The 22,834-nt window shown below is 34.6% G+C and overlaps 1 protein-coding gene across 2 annotated transcripts in view; it reads right to left on the bottom strand.

Moving 5' to 3' along the window:
• The window catches only part of LOC115450882, a 43,821-nt gene extending 21,254 nt beyond the window's left edge, over positions 1-22,567 (bottom strand). The window contains exons 1-3 of one of the 2 annotated variants that reach the window (XM_030179030.2): positions 21,478-22,567; positions 14,240-14,359; positions 10,520-10,664 (exon numbers count right to left, since the gene is read on the bottom strand). In XM_030179030.2, coding sequence (XP_030034890.1) covers positions 10,520-10,664; positions 14,240-14,359; positions 21,478-21,534 — 322 coding nt within the window. In that variant the 5' untranslated portion in view covers positions 21,535-22,567. The remainder of the gene's footprint in view (positions 1-10,519; positions 10,665-14,239; positions 14,360-21,477) is intronic. The other variant, XM_030179031.2, reaches the window with a different exon arrangement.
• Positions 22,568-22,834: the final 267 nt, after the last annotated feature.

Below are 22,834 nucleotides of genomic sequence, written 5' to 3'. Positions count from 1 at the left end.
GAATGGAATATTCTGCATAAAATGGAATGGTCAGGAGGGAACGCATCTGGAAAGGATTGCCAGCGATCTATCGTTGAAGGCAAGCAAGGATAGTCGAGTTAAAATATTGGCATGCCGATAGGAGAGCAATCGAAAGATAGTCGGCAATCTAAAATAGGTTTCAGTCTTGGATAGCAGATACATTATTAATTTCGGGCGTAAATCTGCAATAGAAAGATTAACTATAAAACGACAACACGGGGGTAGGGGCTTGATAGATATCCAACACCTGTGGCAAAAACAAATCTATAATCTTAATAAAATCTTCCACTCTAAATCTTTGGTAAGCGACATCCATAAACAAGTAACATTGAATGATCATAATTACACATCGCTTAACTTGGAACAACCTTTGAACACAACCCAAACTAATAATACAGATCCTTTAAAACACAAGATAGAACAATGGAAAATGAAAGTATTGCACGGAAGACACCTTCACGATCTTGAACAAGCACACACAGATTCAATAGCATCAAATCAATGGCTTAGAGTAGGAAACTTATTCCCGGAAACAGAAGGATTTATGTTAGCAATTCAAGACCAAATTATCAATACTAAAAATTACAGAAAGCACATAATTAAAGACCCCACCGCATTGAATGACAAATGTCGTAGATATCAGTCCCAGCCCGAAACAATCCAACATATCACCGGAGCATGCATAACCCTAACCCAAACAGATTACACCCATAGACATAATCAAGTAGCTAGCATTATCCACCAACACTTAGCACGTAAACATAACCTTTTAAAAGAGCCTAACGCTATTCCCTATTACAAATATTCTCCGCAAACGATCTTAGAAAACGCTACCCATAAACTATATTACGACCGTGCCATCCTTACTGATAAAACAATTCATTACAATAGACCTGATATCACCCTTCAAGATAAACACAGTAAAACTACCTACTTAATCGACATTGCAATACCAAATACACATAATATACAAAAGACCGTAACAGAAAAAATAGCTAAATACACAGAACTCAAAGACGAAGTAACAAGAATTTGGAAGCAAGAAAAAGGATATGTTGTACTCATTGTTTTATCCACGACTGGTGTCATTCCAAACAATCTCCATAATAGCCTAAAACTATTAGATCTCAAAAAAACAATTTACATTACGTTACAAAAAGCTGCTATCTTAAATACCTGCCGTATAGTAAGAAAATTCATGACAGAAGTCAGTGACTAAACATAAATCCCACTAATTCATCTATTACCTACGCCACATTTACTTGATTTAGGCCCGTAATGTGGTGTTAACCAACCTTGAGCTGAGATAAGTGTCCATGACAATAAAATGATAATAAATCTTTATTTGGAATAAATAGTATAGTTTTTTTTTTTTTAAATACAATGTTCGAAAATATCTGCATTAGTAGGGTAACTGTGTCGCAGATATTAACGCCCACCTCCGTAAAGTCGACAGTTGTATTCCACAATGTAAAGAAAACTTTCTATAGGTACTTAAATCAAAACAAACAAAATATGTACGTGTGTGTGTGTTTGTCTGTGCGTGTGTGTGTGTCTAAGTAACAAATAACAGCCTCATGATTGGATATAATCTTATTACGTTTTCTTATATTAACGCGAATGTTTGACATTAAAATTAAACTATTTTTCGGATTTTATCGCGGTTTTTATATTTTAATTTTCTCCCAAGGGGGGAGTGAGGTGTTGATCATCCGCAAAATCATAATAACAATATCTACCTACATTTTACAATTATACAACTTTTTACATTTTAACTGTTGGTGGTCCAATCTGCGCAGAATGAGTTCACAGTGTCTTGAAGTCTGGCAGCCGGTCTTGTGGCTTCCGATTTAATTAAATATAGAACTGGATTCCTGGCTTGTGCAAGCTTCCAACCATCTTCTCTAATAAAATTCAGATGTTTTTTTTTTAATTCAATAGACTCGTGAATCATGTTAGGCAGGAATCGGTGTTCTTTGGCAATAATTTGTGGCTAGTCTAGTCGCAGATAATGATTATAGCCTCCATCAGAGTGTTCAGCGACTGCAGACTTCGTAGAGCGTCGGTGTTTCTCGTCCGCTATATGTTCTATTGCGCGGGTCCCTATATTTCTTCCAATGTATATTTATATTTTTTTATATTTTTTTTTTTTATTTATATTTCTATTATGAAAATAATCACATTATTTAATTAGTTATAAACCCGACAAGCTATCAATTATATTATACCTTATTGTGATAGTAAACATCCATTAAATAATACATAGTACACAGATATTATCATATTTTTAATCCCCGAACTATAACTTTGTTATTCCGAACATTTCCTTTTACTAAAACCACACTTTATCAAAAACGTTTCGGCACTTCAAAAAGGTATTCAACAGTGTTCGGAACAATAAATATCTAGTGGAATAATACTAGAACGAACAAACTGCGACTCAAATAAAACTTGTAGTCTTAGTAAAGGAAATGAACTTGTTGACTTGTAACGAAGATGTGTCTGCATGCTTCGAAAGCGGCAACTATAAGACGCTATTTGCATTTGTCATAAAGAATAGCAATTTTACAGCCGTATTTCGCCGTAATGATTTCTTATGTTTACGCGAATGTTAGACATTGAAATTAAACTAATTTTCGGATTCTATCGCGGTGCTGGTATTTTATTTTCTCCCGACGTTTCGAAGACTTTGCAGCCTTCATGGTCACGGGGGGGACTGAGGTGTTGTTCATCCGTAAAGTCAAAGTTACAATATCTACCTACATTTTACAATTATACAACTTTTTTAAATTTTTTAAAATTTTAGCTGTTGGTGGTCCGATCTACGCAGAATGAGCTCACAGTGTCTTGAAGTCTGGCAGCCGGTCTTTTGGGTTCCGATTTAATTAAATGTAGAACTGGATCCCAGGCTTGTGCAAGCTTCCAACCATCTTCCCTATTGAAATTAGGATGTTTTTAATTTCAATAGCCTCGCGAATCATCCTAGGCAGGAATCGGTGTTCTTTGGCGAGGATTTGTGGCTTGTCTAGTCGCAGATAATGATTGGCGCCTCCCTCAGAGTGTTCAGCGACTGCAGACTTCGTCGAGCGTCGGTGTTTCACGTCAGCTATATGTTCTTTTACGCGGGTCCCTATATTTCTTTTTGTTTGCCCGATATAAGACAGGCCACAGTTGCAATCTATTTTGTATACTCCCGGTTCTTGTAGAGGTATGTGACACTTGACAGGTGGTAAAAATTGACTAATCTTCTTAGACGGCTTAAAATAAGTTTTTATGGAAGCACGCTTCAGGATGTAGCCAATCTTGTCGGTGACTCCTCTTACATATGGTAATAAAACCGGAACACGTTCAACTGTGGCTGGTTTCACTCGGTTTCTGTGACGGCGGCGTGGAATTTGGAGCTTGTTGTCTCGCAGTACTTGCTTGACATGTTGCTGCTCAGCGGCCAGGTGTTTCTCGTCACAGATTCCTTGTGCTCTCTGAAACAAAGATTTGCCCACGGTAGCTAACTGTTTTGGGTGGTGATGAGATTCACCGTTCAGATATTTATCAGTATGGGTCTGTTTCCGATATACAGTATGACTTAAGGTCTGATTAGGATTACGGATGATTAAAACATCTAAGAAAGCAAGAGATTTATTGTATTCTAACTCCATAGTAAATTGGATTTTTATTGTTGATGGAGTTAAGGTGATTTAAAAATGCAGTTACTTTATCAGATGGTAAAATTGTGAAAGTATCGTCTACGTACCGTTTATAAAACCTTGGAGTGACCGGGGCTGTACTCAGGGCTGTCTCCTCGAAGTCCTCCATAAATATATCGGCGACTACCGGAGATACAGGGGAGCCCATCGCTACCCCCTCAACTTGTACATAGAACTGATTATTCCACAACATATAGCCAGATGTAAGGCAATGTTGGAGTAGTTCTGCATATTCCACAGGAATGTTATTCTCTGCTAACTTCTTAGATACAATTCTGATGCAATCTTGTACTGGTAAGCTCGTAAAGAGAGACTGGACATCAAAACTGACCATAGTTTCATTGTCAGCTAATTTTAGGTCTTTAATATCGCTGACAAATTGGTATGAATCCTTCACAGACGCTCTAGTATTTCCTCTAAGTGGTGAAAGCACTTTTGCTACGTGCTGAGCCAATCTGTAGGTTGGTGTGTCGATTTGACTCACTATGGGACGTAACGGAGCATTTAATTTGTGTATTTTCGGCAACCCATACAGTTTAGGCGGTTTTGCACACGAAGGAACGAGCAAGTTTACGTCAAGATATCAGCATTTGATTTTAAAAATTGCATCGAGACCTTAAATAAGCGCGAAACCTCAAAATATAATGAATGCAAAAATAAACATATAATAAAATACAACAAATTACTATCAAAATTAAATGTCGATAATCTTAAAAACACCGAGTGTAGGAATGGAACGTGCGCGACCATAGATAAGATACACTCCCGCGCAAACCATGGACAACGCGCAGTAATAAATCTGTCAAAACAAACATTGGACGAAAACACAATTCAGGTTTTATCGAAAGGCTTAAATTTTGCTGTTACTCCACGAAGGATACCGTATGAAGACATTATTTGCAATGTTGAGAATAGTCTCTTCAAAAATAACTTGAAACAGGAAGATTCGGAGGCGATACGCCAAGACATTTCGTCAATTTTGCGTCAAAAGAAAGTGCCGAAACCAAATCTTCCAAAACACGAATATATCGCTTTAAAGAACTTGCGATCGATGAAGGACCTTACCATTCTCCGTGCAGATAAAGGAAATGCGACAGTAGTAATGGATACGTCAGACTACAATAATAAAATGGAACAACTTTTATCGGATGTAAGTACGTATAAAATAGTCAAATCAGACCCGACTACTAAAGTATTAAAGGCTACTAGCTCTTTAATAAAAGATTACTCCGATAAGTTAAATCTTGACGTAAACTTGCTCGTTCCTTCGTGTGCAAAACCGCCTAAACTGTATGGGTTGCCGAAAATACACAAATTAAATGCTCCGCTACGTCCCATAGTGAGTCAAATCGACACACCAACCTACAGATTGGCTCAGCACGTAGCAAAAGTGCTTTCACCACTTAGAGGAAACACTAGAGCGTCTGTGAAGGATTCATACCAATTTGTCAGCGATATTAAAGACCTAAAATTAGCTGACAATGAAACTATGGTCAGTTTTGATGTCCAGTCTCTCTTTACGAGCTTACCAGTACAAGATTGCATCAGAATTGTATCTAAGAAGTTAGCAGAGAATAACATTCCTGTGGAATATGCAGAACTACTCCAACATTGCCTTACATCTGGCTATATGTTGTGGAATAATCAGTTCTATGTACAAGTTGAGGGGGTAGCGATGGGCTCCCTGTATCTCCGGTAGTCGCCGATATATTTATGGAGGACTTCGAGGAGACAGCCCTGAGTACAGCCCCGGTCACTCCAAGGTTTTATAAACGGTACGTAGACGATACTTTCACAATTTTACCATCTGATAAAGTAACTGCATTTTTAAATCACCTTAACTCCATCAACAATAAAATCCAATTTACTATGGAGTTAGAATACAATAAATCTCTTGCTTTCTTAGATGTTTTAATCATCCGTAATCCTAATCAGACCTTAAGTCATACTGTATATCGGAAACAGACCCATACTGATAAATATCTGAACGGTGAATCTCATCACCACCCAAAACAGTTAGCTACCGTGGGCAAATCTTTGTTTCAGAGAGCACAAGGAATCTGTGACGAGAAACACCTGGCCGCTGAGCAGCAACATGTCAAGCAAGTACTGCGAGACAACAAGCTCCAAATTCCACGCCGCCGTCACAGAAACCGAGTGAAACCAGCCACAGTTGAACGTGTTCCGGTTTTATTACCATATGTAAGAGGAGTCACCGACAAGATTGGCTACATCCTGAAGCGTGCTTCCATAAAAACTTATTTTAAGCCGTCTAAGAAGATTAGTCAATTTTTACCACCTGTCAAGTGTCACATACCTCTACAAGAACCGGGAGTATACAAAATAGATTGCAACTGTGGCCTGTCTTATATCGGGCAAACAAAAAGAAATATAGGGACCCGCGTAAAAGAACATATAGCTGACGTGAAACACCGACGCTCGACGAAGTCTGCAGTCGCTGAACACTCTGAGGGAGGCGCCAATCATTATCTGCGACTAGACAAGCCACAAATCCTCGCCAAAGAACACCGATTCCTGCCTAGGATGATTCGCGAGGCTATTGAAATTAAAAAACATCCTAATTTCAATAGGGAAGATGGTTGGAAGCTTGCACAAGCCTGGGATCCAGTTCTACATTTAATTAAATCGGAACCCAAAAGACCGGCTGCCAGACTTCAAGACACTGTGAGCTCATTCTGCGTAGATCGGACCACCAACAGCTAAAATTTTAAAAAATTTAAAAAAAGTTGTATAATTGTAAAATGTAGGTAGATATTGTAACTTTGACTTTACGGATGAACAACACCTCAGTCCCCCCCGTGACCATGAAGGCTGCAAAGTCTTCGAAACGTCGGGAGAAAATAAAATACCAGCACCGCGATAGAATCCGAAAATTAGTTTAATTTCAACGTATTTCGCCGGCTCGAGGCAAAGGAAGCTGAATTAAACAAAATGTTTGATGCTAATACAACTATTTGAATTTCGTTATGCACCAGCACCAACAACGAACGAAACTGGAGTAGAATTTAGAGACGGTAATGTGTAACTTAGACGTCTTTAGCTAGGCTCTGTTAGATTGAAGTTGGGCTTATTTATAAATGGATATTTAGTAGGTGGCTCATATGATAGTTTTTATGGGTACATACAACACGGTCCATTTCCGTCAACAAGCATCAGTTTGCAAACGCCACAGTTTCCTTGTTTCAAAGAAACCGTAGTCAGTATAATTATTGGACAAAACAGATTTCACATCTCATCACTCAGGATAGTGAGGTTGATTTAAAGGCATCAGAGCAGTGTAGTCACTCTGCTGAGCCAAGAAAGTATTAAACTACTACCGCATTGACTTTGTCTTTTTATTTTAAAATGCATATTATATCCATAAAAAGATGTAAATTTTGTAAAACGGCTTAAATCTATGCGACCTAACTTCAACATTAAAGCTAAATAGTGGTTATGCATTCACCAGGCAAGTCAATTAGAACGGTATAATTGTATAGAGCGCTTAAAATTTCCACCGTATGAAATTTCCCGTCATCTGAATACTTATTTAGTCAACTTACCAAATCTCTATAGACATATACCTAATGTAATAGACCAATTGAATTGGGTATTTGACAAATTTTCGTAAAGTACTTTAAAATGTTCTAGAGTCTCTAAAGATACGCTTATCAATTGATTTTTTATATTTAGAGCCATTTTAATAGCAAAAAGACAGTTTTAATAAATACATTTTGTGTTTCCCGCTGAAACGCTAAGTCACGTGACAAATAAAGGGCGTGACGTCATGATGTAATAGTCTTAATGTAAACAATACGTGAGATTCGTTTATTATTCAAGATTATAAAAAGGCCAATACAATAAAATACCTTATAAGTAGCACACCTGATGGTATTATTAACTACATTTCTCCTGGTTATGGTGGATGGATTAGCGATGTATGTTTGGTTGAAAATTGCAACTTTTTAGATCATTGGGAACCTGGTGCGATTATACTAGCTGATAGAGGATTCAAGCATATTGAGCAACTGTGCATATTGAGCAACAGGGATGTAGTTTAGTGAGACCGCCAAGTGTATCAGTTAAGTCCAATTAAATCAAAGTTAAAGCTCGAAAAACTAAGGAGAATGCAAGTTTACTGATACACATTGAAAGAGTCACCCGACGTCTAAGGAAGTTCTCAATGTTAGAACCGCATTCAGTTGTCAATACAAATTTAATTAAGTTTTTGGACGATTGCATTGTTATTGCATGTGCCTTAATTAATTTACAAGGCTCCTTAATTTAAAACATTTGACGAATAAAAACAAAATTTAGAATTAAATGTTTTATTTTCCTATATTAAGTTATAAAAATAAGTTTTTACAATAGATTGTAAACATTATTCTTCTAAAAGTTTACAACTTTAGATAAAATATCATTTACTTTGATCTCATCATACTCTATTGGTATTACATGGACTTTATTATTTTTTTCAAATTCCCAATCTGCCACACAAAATAAACCTTTTGTTAAATTACTCACATACATTTGCAAAAGAACTTAGACTGTAAACTTTTCTGTGATTGTGTTGTTACATATATAATATATAAAACTTTTTTGGCTTGTTGGACATTTAATTTCAATAACTGTGTCACCCTTTAAAATACCATCTGGCGATGCAACTACTATTGGGAATTTTTGGCTGATAATAAAACCACATTCTGCAATCTTGCGATATTTTTTTTCCAACTCCTTTCTTACTACTTCTTCCAATGATTTTCCTCTTTTCATGGCTGGAGTATCTGGTACTTTAGCTCCCATTATTAAGGCAACCAAGGATCCAACAGTTGTTTTGCATCGTGAAACATCAAATACTTTTGATGCTTTTATTCCTGAAAAGAAAATTCATTTTTTTTTAAATGTTAACCTAGTGACTGCCTGGTGGCCACATATACATTTATATCACCACTAGGATGCCCTGTGAATGGGTACCCAACACATATGAATGTGAACACAAACATCAAAGACTAGTAAAGCTACAAGACTAATTTACATTTTGAGATTGCATCTCACATGGAAACATATAATTCCAATATATATTACTCTAAGACAGCATTTTCCAACCTTTCTTAGCTGTGGACCACTAAATGAGCAAAGATGATCACCACAGACCTCCTTAAATCACAATAAAATGCTTCTCTTAAGCACAACCTGAAACTTCATAGCTTTAACATTGAAATCAGCCGACTCTAGATATGTCCAGACCCCAAGTTGGGAATTTTGCTCTAGAACATTGATTTTAAATATCTTACTAGTTCAATTCTTACAGTAATAAATCACATTTAAAAGGGCAACATCACATTTAAAATACAATCAAATACCTATAAATAAATAATACCTTAACTCATGCCATTCTTGAATTTTGTGTTGTGCTCGAGTCAGACTTTCCACAAAATTTATATTTTCTTGTGTAAAAACCCCATTAATTTTGGCTAAAAACGTTTCACAGTCACTTCCTTTCTTATGCTTGATGCTCTAATAATGCATCGAGAACTGAAAAATATCGGGCACTTTGTAATCAGCTTGATGTTTTAGGATTTGAGTTAGCATATGAAATAGCATCATCATCCAACTGTCGTGATGATCTGTAAAAATAGAAATAAAGCATCACAGATAGCCACAATACGAGAAACTTTTCGTTGAAAAGATTTTACACAAATAACAGGTACCTAATCAGAGTAAGATTCCTCATAAGTTATGATTTTATTGGTAACGTAATAATATATTATAATTTGTATTTATAGTCTATAAAGTAAACATGTACCTATCACATGCATGACACAAAGGTTATTTTATAGCAAAAAAAATAGGCTAAGTACATAAATCAAACTGTAATCTATTGTGAATTGAACAAAATATCAGAAAAGGATAGTTTTGTACTTACAATGAAGTTTCCACGTTCCTAAATTCTGCAGAACAAAAGTCCGGGTTTGAGGCAAAGAAATTTGCGATCATAAAAGACTAAATTTTTGGCAAATTTGCACTGTCAGCTTTAATAAAACCAATTTCCATGTTTTTTTTCAGTAAAGTGCACCTTGGACACGAATTAATCATATAAATATTAATGAAACCTACGAATGAAACGCGCCAAAATCTTTTTCGGAATGACAAGACCAAAAGACAAGACATTACATATAATACATCGTGACGTCACGTTCTCTAGTCTTGGTTGCTTGACACGTTTCTTGCAAATGATGCACAGATTCAAAAACTCTTATTTTTATTTAGGAAAATAAAATATTTAATAATTTTTATTTGTAATTTAAGTCAAATATTCTTAATTAACACCTTAAATTATATAATTTTCAATACCAAATTTATTTATTTCTTTACTATGGCAAATACCCTATTCAAAATGAAAGATTATTAACAATACTGCTCAAATTTAATCAGCAGGACAAAGCGACGATAGACTGTCGCAATGAAGGTATGTTGTTACTGACATAGAATCCTGCCATTGTATTGATTTTTCTACTATAGGTTTCAAATTCTGGGGCCATATTCTCTATGACAGTGTTAACCCGAAACACCGACGCGTTACGTTATCTGCGTGAAATTAGCGTGGAATGATGTTCTGTATGCTAATTTCTATTGTTTAACTCGATGCTGTACGCAACGTATTTGTTGTGCACTATAAAAATAACCAGTAGCATAGAAAATAAGGCAAACGCCTTCAACTTTCCAAATAACAATAACATCTCTCGCTAAGCTTTTTTCCTTAAGAATAATTATATTATGGTGGGTCTACTTACGTGTCGGTGGCGTTCGATGTATAGAATACACAACTGCGTTATTCACCTCTGGTAAGGTGGCGGGAGTGGTTCTTATTCTCTCTTCTTCTGCAGTTTTCTCTGTACTCTTGAAATATATTGAGTACATATTTGCTGAGCAACGAATCTGCAACAAGCAATAAGTTTTTAAGGGTAACTGCACGAAAAAATTATTTAAAATGAACTGTAGATACGCTAAGACTTGCAACGAACCCGATGTGATCGGTTTCTGTACGCGATCAGGACTCGTAGAGAACGCGTGTACCATAAACGCGCGACTTAAGATACAGATATTACTAGTTTTTAATAATAGTTACAATTTTATGACTAAAAAAGACATACATACATACAAGTATCTTTCTTGTAAGCGAAGTAGGATATAGAGATGCTATAGCATCGTCCAACGAAATAGGCTATACCATCCCTCCACGACCTATAATATCCCGTGGAACGAAAGTGGTGACCAAGCATAAAATAAATTGGATTTATAATACTATGCATAGATTTTATGTTAAGAAAATGCCAGTTAAGGGTTTGACGCTCACGCCTAAGTTTACAATCGCAGTAAATTTTTACGTTCATACTTGATATAAAATATTTCGCATATACTTGAATAAAGCCTTTATAAATCGTTACAATGCAGGACTCGCTAGAACTGTTTCACGAAATATTCGTCTTTCTTTATATGAAAGCTGGACAAACAGTCACCATTTCATATATATATATATATATATATATATATATATATATATATATATAACTAACAATTTTAATTAGGCACCGACTCCAAAATTGGTATCCAATGTATACTTGTTATGTGAAATTATTTATTGGTTTTAAGTGGTTTTTGAAGGCGGTTTAATTTTTTGTTAAAATTATTTTTATTTTTTGTTTTTTGTGTTAGTAAAAAATAAACTGTCTCAATGGCATAGTTGTGTTTCGCTCACGATACGACTATCGCGCTGAGGAGTTACACCTCTGAGTACCACTGAAAAAGGGGAAAAGGTGTGATGCTATATATATGTATGTAAGAAGTAGATTCAAGCAAACCTAACGCAAAAATACAACTGATATTATTTGGCTCACAGTACAACTATCGGGCTGTGGTGTTACATCTCTGCCTACCCCTGAAAAGGGTAAAAGGTGTGATGCTACATATATGTATGTATGTAAAAAGTGGAGTCAACTAAACCCAACGCAAAAACACAACTAATGTGTTTCGCACGCAGTACGACTATCGCGATGAAATTATACGCCTCTGCCTACCTCTGACACGGGGAAAAGGTGTGATGCTATATATATTTATGTAAGATGTAGATTCGAGGGAACCTAACGCAAAAACACAACTGATATATTTGGCTCACAGTACAACTACCGCGCTGTGGTGTAACACCTCTGCCTACCCCTGAAAAGGGGAAAAGGTGTGATGCTATATACATATATGTATGTATGTAAGAAGTAGAGTCAATTAAACCCAACCCAAAAACACAACTGATATGTTTCACACACAGTACGACCATCGCGATGAAATGTTACGCCTCTGCCTACCCCTGACACGGGGAAAAGATGTTATGCTATATGTATAAGTATGTGAGAAGTACAGTCAACCAAACTCAATGCAAAAACATAACTAAATACGTCACAGGAAAGCTAAATTCGCGATTTCGTTTTCTTGGACGACATAATTATTCTAGTTTTTTTAATTTTAAAACCAAACTACCAAAGCGATCTTGAAAAAAAAATTATGGGACCAATCTGGAGAGAAATTCTTTCGAATAAAAAAAGAATTTTCCAAATCGGTTCATAAATGAGCGAGTTCTGAGGTAAAAAACATACAAAAAAAAAAATCACGTCGAATTGATAACCTCCTCCTTTTTTTTAAGTCGGTTAAAAAAGGGTTTTTAATACACAAAGACCAAAGATGCAATGAATTCACATTTTATATAAAACAGTTTACGTTTTATAAAACTGTTACTTTTTAGAGCAGTATTATAGAAGATCTATCTTCATTATCTACAATACTATTTGTATATGCGGACATCTAATTACATTTTATACAGGTGACCCAAAAATAGTGTTAAGCAAGTTTTCGAGTTATGTATATTTTTCAGAATTTTTGAGAATTTTCGATTTAAAATATTAAGGTTATAGCTTAAGGTCCATTTTTCATACATTTTGTTTCACCTTTAATCTGGGTAACTAAACAAGTATTGACAAGTAAAGAATTTAAATTCACGTCTAGTTAGTGATTAGTTCTCGCAGTTGAAAGAAAAACGTAAAAATAATTAATATGCATGGATATTTCGGCCTTTAAAATTTAATACGACGAAATTTTAAAGGCCGAAATATCCATGCATATTAATTATTTTTACGTTTTTCTTTCAACTGCGAGAACTAATCACTAACTAGACGTGAATTTAAATTCTTTACTTGACAATACTTGTTTAGTTACCCAGATTAAAGATGAAACAAAATATATGAAAAATGGACCTTAAGCTTTAACCTTAAATGTTCTATTTTTAAAAAAGGAGAAGACTTCTTTGAGATTTTTTTGTTACTACTATTTTTTGATGAGGTGTACTTGTTTGCTAAAAACAATCAGCTTCGTAACTTTAATGAAAATTATGAAAATAATGTTTGTGTAAAGTGAAAAACTTACGTTTTCTATTAAATCCTTGATCAGAAATTACGCATATGAGTTAAATAATTATTGTTTGTAATTAACTAAACGATACCAACTTTTTTTTAACATTGTAAGAGTTATGCCTGTATACAATAAAAAAATACAAAAGAACAGAAAACTGCTAATTAAGAATAAGTTCTATGCTCTCTTGCACTTACGTTTTATTTTCCCTATAAGGTGTGTTCAAATTTCAAAGGCGTAATTAGCAGTGGCGAAGGGTCCCATATAAGCAAATTATCTTTTCCATATAAGTAAATTATTATCCCATATAAGGAAATTTATATTGGAATTTTCTCCCAGAATCATCTCGGAGCTTGGAATTTGTACAAGATATGGCGATAGGCTCGCCCTCTATCACATATTGAGACGAAATCCACACGGTGAAAAGTAGGTGTACCAATAGGGCCTCTGCCTACGCTTTCGTGGATTAAGACGTGGTTGTGCGCGCGTTCTTGATTTGCAAGTATCGCAAAAAACTTGTTCATAAGATCATTAAAAAAATTAAAAACCCAAAAAGTATCAATAATTCTTGTATCCCGATGAAACAAGTATCAAAAAACATAAGTCTATACCTATTCAATATTCAGATAATTTTAGATTGCGGAAATAGGCATATACATTTTATGTATTGATGATCAGTCTCTTGGCAGCAACACTCAAAAGTAATAGTACTTTTGCTTAAATTACGACGTTTGTAGATATGTTATTGACCAAACCCGATTTCAGGCCAAAATAGCTTGTTAGGCCAAAGAAGTGCATCCCAAGCATGTTAGGCTGTACTGGTTTAGTCCGATTAGTTAGATAGTGTGAGTTGGCAGACATGCATGTTTCCTTACAATGTTTTCCTTTACTGTTACAACAAGCGATAATTTACAAAGAATACACATAACGTTTTAGAAACCACCTGAAAATCAGAATTTGAACCAGGGGACCATCGTCTCATCAGTCCGTTACACTCCCAACTAGTCTATGGCCGCTTGGCTGTAGAATAAATAATCCAAAATTCATGGTCACCTTACCTTTATTTTTCCCCGAATAAAATGATGTTTTTGGACTGTAAATTGAATTGTGCTGTATGCTGACATCGGACCGCCAAGCTTCTCGCCGTCTACTCGATGCATAACGTGTTGACTTAATGCCTGTTGACAAAAGATGTTGTTTAAACAAGCAATGAAAACGGAATTTTAATAAAATTGTAATTTAAGTGTTCAAACAAAATATTTATAATATCCATAGTAAAAAAAACAGTTGCGTAAGTTTAAGTTACGTAAGACTACAGTCGGATAATAGTTATTGTCAATTACAATGGTAAAAAAATTGTTTACTTGTCTCGACAGGCAAGCCATTCGCCTGAAGGTAACTTTGACGAACATTTATTAATAGTAGTAATACTCGGAGTTATAAACCAACAAGGCTTTACGTGGCACTTCACTGCGCTCATCACTCTAAGACATGAGATCGAATGACTTATATAACAGCCAGTAGTTATTGACAGGTTCCTTAAAACTAGAAAATAATAGTGCTCACACAATGACGCTTGGCAGCAACAATATGATATGATTATTCGCTCACAAAAATAAAACAAACAGTCATACTTATAATATGCAACACAAATCCTCGTACCTATTATATCCGCTACTAATAATCAATACAAAGAATAATTCTACTTCTTTATAATTTCATAAAACAATGTGTTAGCACAATATGCTTTCATGTTATATGTTTTTGTAACCTGTTTTACTTTTACCATTGTATCGGCTATTAGGTCCAACGCTACGAAACAATTTCTTTTTCATTTTGGTCGCTTGTCAGTTCCGCAAATATAGATACTTTGGTCCGTATTCACAAACGTTACTTAGCTGAGTACGGCGCAATGGATAATAAGTTAGTGTCTGCGTGCTTTCAGCATGACTTTCCACGCAGTGCGTATCCAAAGAGGCGCTACGATTGGCTAATACTGAGATACAACTTTATTTGAGTAAGCTGTAAGCTACTCATACTCAGCAGTGCGCGGTATTATGATACCGCGCACTGCTGAGTATGAGTAGTATGCTACAGGGCTAGTATAATTAATTATTATTAGTAACTATTTTCTAAAATTCATAATGTAAGACGAAGTAAATGTCTCGCAATAGCTCGATAATATACTGATATTTAAAAAAAGAAATGTGTAGTAAATATAACCAAACATAACCAAACAGCACAATCGCCTAAACGACAATATCTATCTTTTTTATTTATTCATGAGACATTGTAGCGAACGCTTACCGGAATTACGGTAAAGTGCATAGTAAAATAGCATGTAGTTATTTTAAAAGCGTTAACACTTTTCTCGCCTCGTTTTTGCTTCATTAAAATAATTTCGTAGACACTTTTTGCTAATGGATAGCGTTGAATGTATAAATGTGACTGATGATGACTTTGGTATGATTATCTATATTATGTAAGCTGAAGATTTTGTTTGTTTGTTTTTCCGCGCTGATCTCAGGAACTATTAGTTCTAATTGAAAAATTTATATATTATACAAAAAAGTTCTCGCCACATCTGTCTACATGTCCGAACGCGATAAACCCAAACACTACCAAGCGGATACCGATGAAATTTAGTATGAAGATTTTGAGACTCTGGAAAGGACATAGGGTATTTTCTATCCGGAAAATATATAGGGGGACTTTTATCCTAGAAAAGTCTATGACGCGGGCGATGCCGCACGCAAAACCTATATATTATATTCATTGATTACTGAGGAATCCGATAAAAAAATATTCCAATCGTTCGAGTTTTAAAAGCCTTTAAAAGAATAAAGATCAGAAAGGAATGAGGAAGTTTGGGGCTTCCTAAATCTATCTCACAAAATGTAACGAGCAAATTGTAATTTTAAATCGGCTTCTGGACAGTGGTATTTCATTAGTGGAGCTGTTTATGCTTTTATGCTGCAGATAACAGGTGTGTAACATGGCGTTGTAAGTTATATGACGAGGCCAACTTAGATATAATCAATTCTGCTTCATAGTAGTATTGTGTAGTGTTTAGCGTAACGTTGTAATCAGCGCGACACCTAAAACTATTACACAAATCGAAATATGTTTTAATACATTTTGTTCTGTTTATCAATTAACCACAAAATTATGTGGGATCAGTATTTATGAAAATAAATTAGGAAGTTTATGGAGCAACGAAAAAAAATTGTATTGAGACCATTAGTAAATTAAACCGGCATTGGATGAGGGTTTCTAGCTACTATTGAAAACGACAAATAATTTTGACCTTGTTAGACGACGATATCTACAAATGTAAAATTCGGTGTACCGTTGAGCAGGTAATTTATCCTCGATCAATATATTATGCACAAAGATATATTTATAAAATATTATAGGTTACATTAAAAGGTAACGAAATACGAGTGGTTTACAATGTCTAAGTTTCTATTATAGTTCGAACTAAAGTTTACATCAGCCGGCTTTTAAGCGGATCGATACAGTGGAATTTTGTCAAAGCGGTGCATCTAAATATGGCGAATACATAGCACGGCTACACACAGGCAATGTATTTTTATACATGCACATTAAATTGACGCCACTGCACCTGATGGTAAGTGGAGTGGACACCAATAGAATGTTGACTGACGAGAGAACCCACGGCAGTCGAGACAATTATGCCGGCCTGTTGGAACCGGATATAGACAGGCTAATCCCAGAACGCGACACACTTATATGGGCCATTATGGTGGGTAACACCTTGTGTACGATGGTCGGCTATCGGGCGCATATAAAATATATCCTACCACCAGTTAATGCAGTTACTGCAACAGTTCGTGCACATCTTTACTTGAAGACAATTAGCAAGGCGTATGCGCTGCATACGGGTAGCCCAAACGGAGTCTATTCAGTTCGCTATTAAATTTAGCTTAAAGCGCTTCCCCAAGCTAATGGCCATGAGTATATGTTCCCTACTTAGCTGCAGATGTGAAAGAAAATTTCGTAACAATATATCGTAAAAACTATTTCGTTGTGTATATGTGAGGTATACACCTAAACAATATTTATTTATTTATTTATTTATTGGATTTTTAAGGGAAACATACAAGCAATAATGAATAAAATTAAAATGAAGCAAATTAAGTAATACATGGCTCAATTAAGTTTCCACAATTAATTAGCTCTTTAACATAAAACTGAGAATTTAATATAATTAAGATATAGGAAATAACCCGCCACCAAGAGCAGTAACAACCCAGTAATGCGTACAAATATAAAATAAGAGACAACAAAATAACAGACACAATGCTATCACATTATGTTTTCAATAATCTCATTGATTCCAAGCTGTTTCTGTTACTCGTTTTCTAAACTGATTGAAGGTTAAATTAAATATATCCAGATGGGAAAATGTATCATTATAAGACTTGCAAGCACGGGAAATAAAATTGTTGTTGCAGTACTTAGTCCTCGTAAGGGGATTGTAGAAAAGACGTTTATTTCTTGCTCCAAGTCTCGGGCACTTAAAATTAATTTTATTTAATAAAGGTATTGAATCTGTTAAATTATTAATTATTTTATATAAGAACATCTGATCTCTCACGACACGCCGATTATGAAGTTTGAAGTTCAATTTTGATATTACATAATTATCAACATTAAATCTATTTCTCATATGCTTTAAAAAATTATTATAAATTCGTTCAATTAAGTCTATAAAAACTTTATAAACCGGATTCCAGACCGCTGAGCAATACTCTAGAATCGAGATTTTTTATTTTTTAACCGACTTCAAAAAAAGGAGGACGTTATCAATTCGACGTGAATTTTTTTTGTATGTTTGTTACCTCAGAACTCGCTCATTTATGAACCGATTTGGAAAATTCTTTTTTTATTCGAAAGAATATCTCTCCAGATTGGTCCCATTAATTTTTTTTTAACATCGCTTCAGTAGTTTGGTTTTAAAACTAAAAAAACTAGAATAATTATGTCATCCAAGAAAACGAAATCGCGAATTTAGCTTTCCTATGACGTTTTTAGTTATGTTTTTGCATTGAGTTTGGTTTAGTGTACTTCTCATATACTTATACATATAGCATAACATCTTTTCCGAGTGTCAGGGGTAGGCAGAGGCGTAACATTTTACCGCGATAGTCATACTGTGTGTGAAACGTTTCAGTTGTGTTTTTGGGTTGGGTTTAGTTGATTCTACTTCTTACATGCATACATATATGTATATAGCATCACACCTTTTCCCCTTTTTAGGGGTAGGCAAAGATGTAACACCAAAGCGCAATAGTTGTACTATGATCGAAATATATCAGTTGTGTTTTTGTTTTAGGTTTGCTTGAATATACTTCTTACATACATATATATAGCATCACACCTTTTCCCCTTTTCAGGGGTAGGCAGAGGTTATAACATTTCAGCGCGATAGTAGTATCGTGAGCGAAACACAACTATGCCATTGAGACGGTCTATTTTTTACTAACACAAAAAAGCACAAAAATAACAATATTTTTAACAAAAAATTAAACCGCCATCAAAAACCACTCAAAACCAAAAAATAAATTCACATAACAGTTATATATTGGATACCAATTTTGGAGTCGGTGCCTAATTAAAATTGCTAGTTAAGCTAGATAAATACATTTACGAATATACGAAAACAATGTGCTGCCAGCGTAAAAACTCTGCAAGTCAGATCGTCACCGGAAATAAACACACCACCGCAGCACAGCAAATGGAAGCTATTAAGGATATATTTAAATTTGTGAACTGTACACTACCCAAATTCTTCCCCTGTTGCATATAGCTGGTCAAATGTGGGTGTATTACACTCCCTGCCTCGAAAATAGAGGAAATAAAAAGATGAAACACCATACATGTGCTTGGTATTACACCTTTCACTCTGTATGTTTGTTAGTAGTACACGCAAACCTACTCCTTTTAATTGTTTGAAAGAAATTTAGCTTATAGATGGACTATGCAACAAATATAGCTAACTAGCAATTTTAATTAAGCACCGACTCCAAAATTGGTGTCCAATATATATGTGTTATATGAAAATATTTTTTGGTTTTGAGTGGTTTTTGAAGGCGGTTTAATTTTTTGTTAAAATTATTTTTTTATTTATTTATTAGGCACAGAAACAATGTACAAAGATACTTAATTATCTAATATACAGTAGGTATACATAATAACATTTTAAAATTTGTACACCGATAAAACCCGCGCACATCATTCAAATAGTATCGCTAAATTTTAATTAAAATGATAAAGGTACATACAAGATATACATTTTAAAGTAGTTTTAATTTTTTTATTTTTAAAATAACTAATGACCAATACAATAATATCATTGTCGAGGGTTTTTTGAAGTCTTTGGAGATTCTTATTAAGAAACCTAGCATTTTATAAGCTTTATCAGTAATATTTTCTATGTGCTTCCTAAAAATAAGTTTATGGTCTAAGTGCACTCTACGGATTGGAACACCATCGAACATATAGTACATATGTATATATATAATTTTGAAAATCTTTGTGTCATCTGCGAATAATAGAAAATCAGGGTGAAGGAATTCAAATTTAATGTCATTGATGTAAATTTTGAATAAGAGTGGACCGTGGTGAGAGCCCTGGGGCACACCAGAGGTGACAGGAAGGAAGGACGAACAGTAACCTTTTACTGCCACAGCTTGGCTACGATCTCGTATGTAAGAAATTAGCCAGCGATGGAGATCGCCGTGCACACCGTTTCCTTTAAGTTTTTTTATAAGAATAGAATGCGAAATTTTGTCAAAAGCATTGGAATAGTCTGTATACACGGCATCCACCTGCTGCCCGGCATCAAGACCGCGGTAGACAAAGTCCAGATATTCGCAAAGGTTACTTTCCGTCGATCTCTTGGTGACAAACCCATGTTGCTGAGATATTAAAATGGATCTGAAACTGGGGATAAGGGAGTCGTACACAATTTTTTCTAGCAATTTTGGAATTATACTTAACTTGGATATAGGTCGATAATTGCTGATATCAAGTTTATTCCCAGACTTAAAGATTGGCATAACATAAGATTGTTTCCAAAATGTCGGCATAACACCTTCATTGAGGGAGAGGGAGAACATTATAAACAAAAGCTCGGCTAGGTTTTGACGACAATTATACAAAAAAAGTGGTGGAATACCGTCGGGTCCAAAGCCTTTATTAATATCAATTTTATTAAGAAGTGTTTTAACTTTGTCTACGGAAAGGTCAACAGAATGCAAACAATTAGATTGATGATCAGGGGGAGTTGAGTATTGAGTATCAATTTGATGTCCTTCAAATACTGAGTTAAAATAATGATTAAACAAGTCACAAATAACTCGCCCATCGGAAGAGATAGTCTATCCAAGGAACATAGTCATTGGAAGCTCGTTACTACATTGCCTTTTAGATTTAACGTAGGACCAGGAGAACTTACTATTTACGGCAATACTATCCTCTGCTTGACTATGAACTCATACCATTTTTCCTGTACTAGTTTTTATCTTTCACGCAACAGTTTGAATGTATTATAATCATTGTTACGGTCATAAATCTTCCATTTTCGATGATATTTTAGCTTCTCCTTAATTATTTTTACTAGTGATTTGTTGAACTACAAAGGATAGAGCGTTTGTGAACAGTTTTCGTCGAAACGAAAATATCGATAATATTATTGATGACTCTATAAAATTCATCCATGCAAGTAGACATTGTTAGTAGGTAGGCACTTATTCCAATCGATAAGAGATAAAGCATTATTTATTTTATCATAATCGGCACTTTTGAAAAGTTTAAAACAAATTTCAGGGGGTTTGAGTGTTTTACAAGTAACTATTGAGAACTCACAAATAAATGTTGGATGATATTTATCCTCCGCAACAAGAGGTTCTAGGGATGGAGTAACTTGACAATCAATGTTAGTTAATAGTAAATCCAATTTACGAACAGTTACGTCAGAACATGAGTTTTATTGATGCAAACCATTAAAAGAAATAAAATTAGACAACTCAAATACAATATTAGAACTAAAATCCCCACTGAGAGTAAAATGTTGACTGGTGGTTGAACGGGTCCAAACCGCACCGGGGATATTAAAATCACCTAACACTATGAAATAATCACTGGGACATTTGATTAATTTGTCAGACACATGTTCGTAAAATTCCAATAATACATCTTTGTGTACATTACATTGGGGAAAATAACCACAATATAAGTGACAATAATTTATAATTTTAGAAGTACTTACGTAGGAAAAAGTGATGGATACTATATCAGCAGCCGTATTTAACGTCGGAATGATCATGAAATTCCAAATAGTCAATTCCTTATGTATAGCAATCAGAGCACCTTCACCTATATTATCTCCTCTTGTGATATAATCTCTATGACATCTGTATACTACGTAACGAGAATCAAATATTTCAGAGTCTAAAATTTTCGGAAGCAGCCATGTCTCGGTGATACATACGATATCATAATTATTACGTAAAATACTATTATAAAATGTAATGGTTTTTGTTCTCAAACCTCTTACGTTTTGATAGTATACGGTTAAGTTACGTTGGAATTTTAATGTTAACTATAAGCATTTTGAATATAACAAAATAAAAGTATAAATTCACAAAATTCATAACTTCAAACTAAATCAAATCAGATGACTTACATCCATAAAAGACACAAAAAGCAAGACACAGTGCACAAAAACAAATGTCAGAAAAATAGTATCTTGTCATGGATAGACAACTCATATTGGGATGACAATTACATAATGGTAAGAGGACCTCCAATAGAACAACAACAATCGAGGTTAATCTCAAGTTACCAACTAAAAAAATTATTAACCTTAAGTGGCACTTTACAAAATATTTTAAAAACAATAATATAATTCTTATTTCATCTTGGATAAATCCTTCATGGAATTAATATGAAGCACCGGGCTAGTTTCATTGCGACGTACCATTATACTACAATTTCTTACCCAAACAAACTTACAACCACATGTTTTCGCTTTCATTTTTGCTTGTTGAAGTAACAGTTTATTTGCACTCGTTAAAAGTTCATTAAAGAAAATCGGTGATTGGTTACTGGGATATCCAATACTAGCGGCTCAAAGATCCTTTAATTGCCTTATTTTAGACAAAAAATCATTCTTACGGTATCTAGACATGAACCGGACTATTATATTCTTTTTTTTATCATTTTTATTTCGTGAAGCGACGCGAGTAATAAAGTCTATATCAGAATTAACATTTAGCTTAATGTTTGCGTGCTTTGCAATATTTTCTATTACTTGAAATAGGTTTTCGTTTTTTATATTAGGGATACCACATATCTCGATTTTAGAACGTCTGGCCCACTGGTCTTGAGTTATGCTCCGTCTCTAATTTAGCAATAGATGATTTCAAGTCTGCAGTATCTGTAGATTCCACTTCCAAAGATTTAATTGACTGGGCATGAACATCCAACTGTTGTTTAATATCATCGTATTGTTTATTAATATATTCAACTAACTTCTTAATATTGATTACCTCTTCTTTGATTAGATTAATCTCTGTTTGTATTAGAGAATTTAGGCTACATTCAAGGCTTAAGTTCAGACATTT

Source organism: Manduca sexta, chromosome 24 (assembly GCF_014839805.1).
Source record: "Manduca sexta isolate Smith_Timp_Sample1 chromosome 24, JHU_Msex_v1.0, whole genome shotgun sequence".
NCBI lineage: Eukaryota > Metazoa > Arthropoda > Insecta > Lepidoptera > Sphingidae > Manduca > Manduca sexta.
This window is presented reverse-complemented; position numbering and strand designations above follow the sequence as displayed.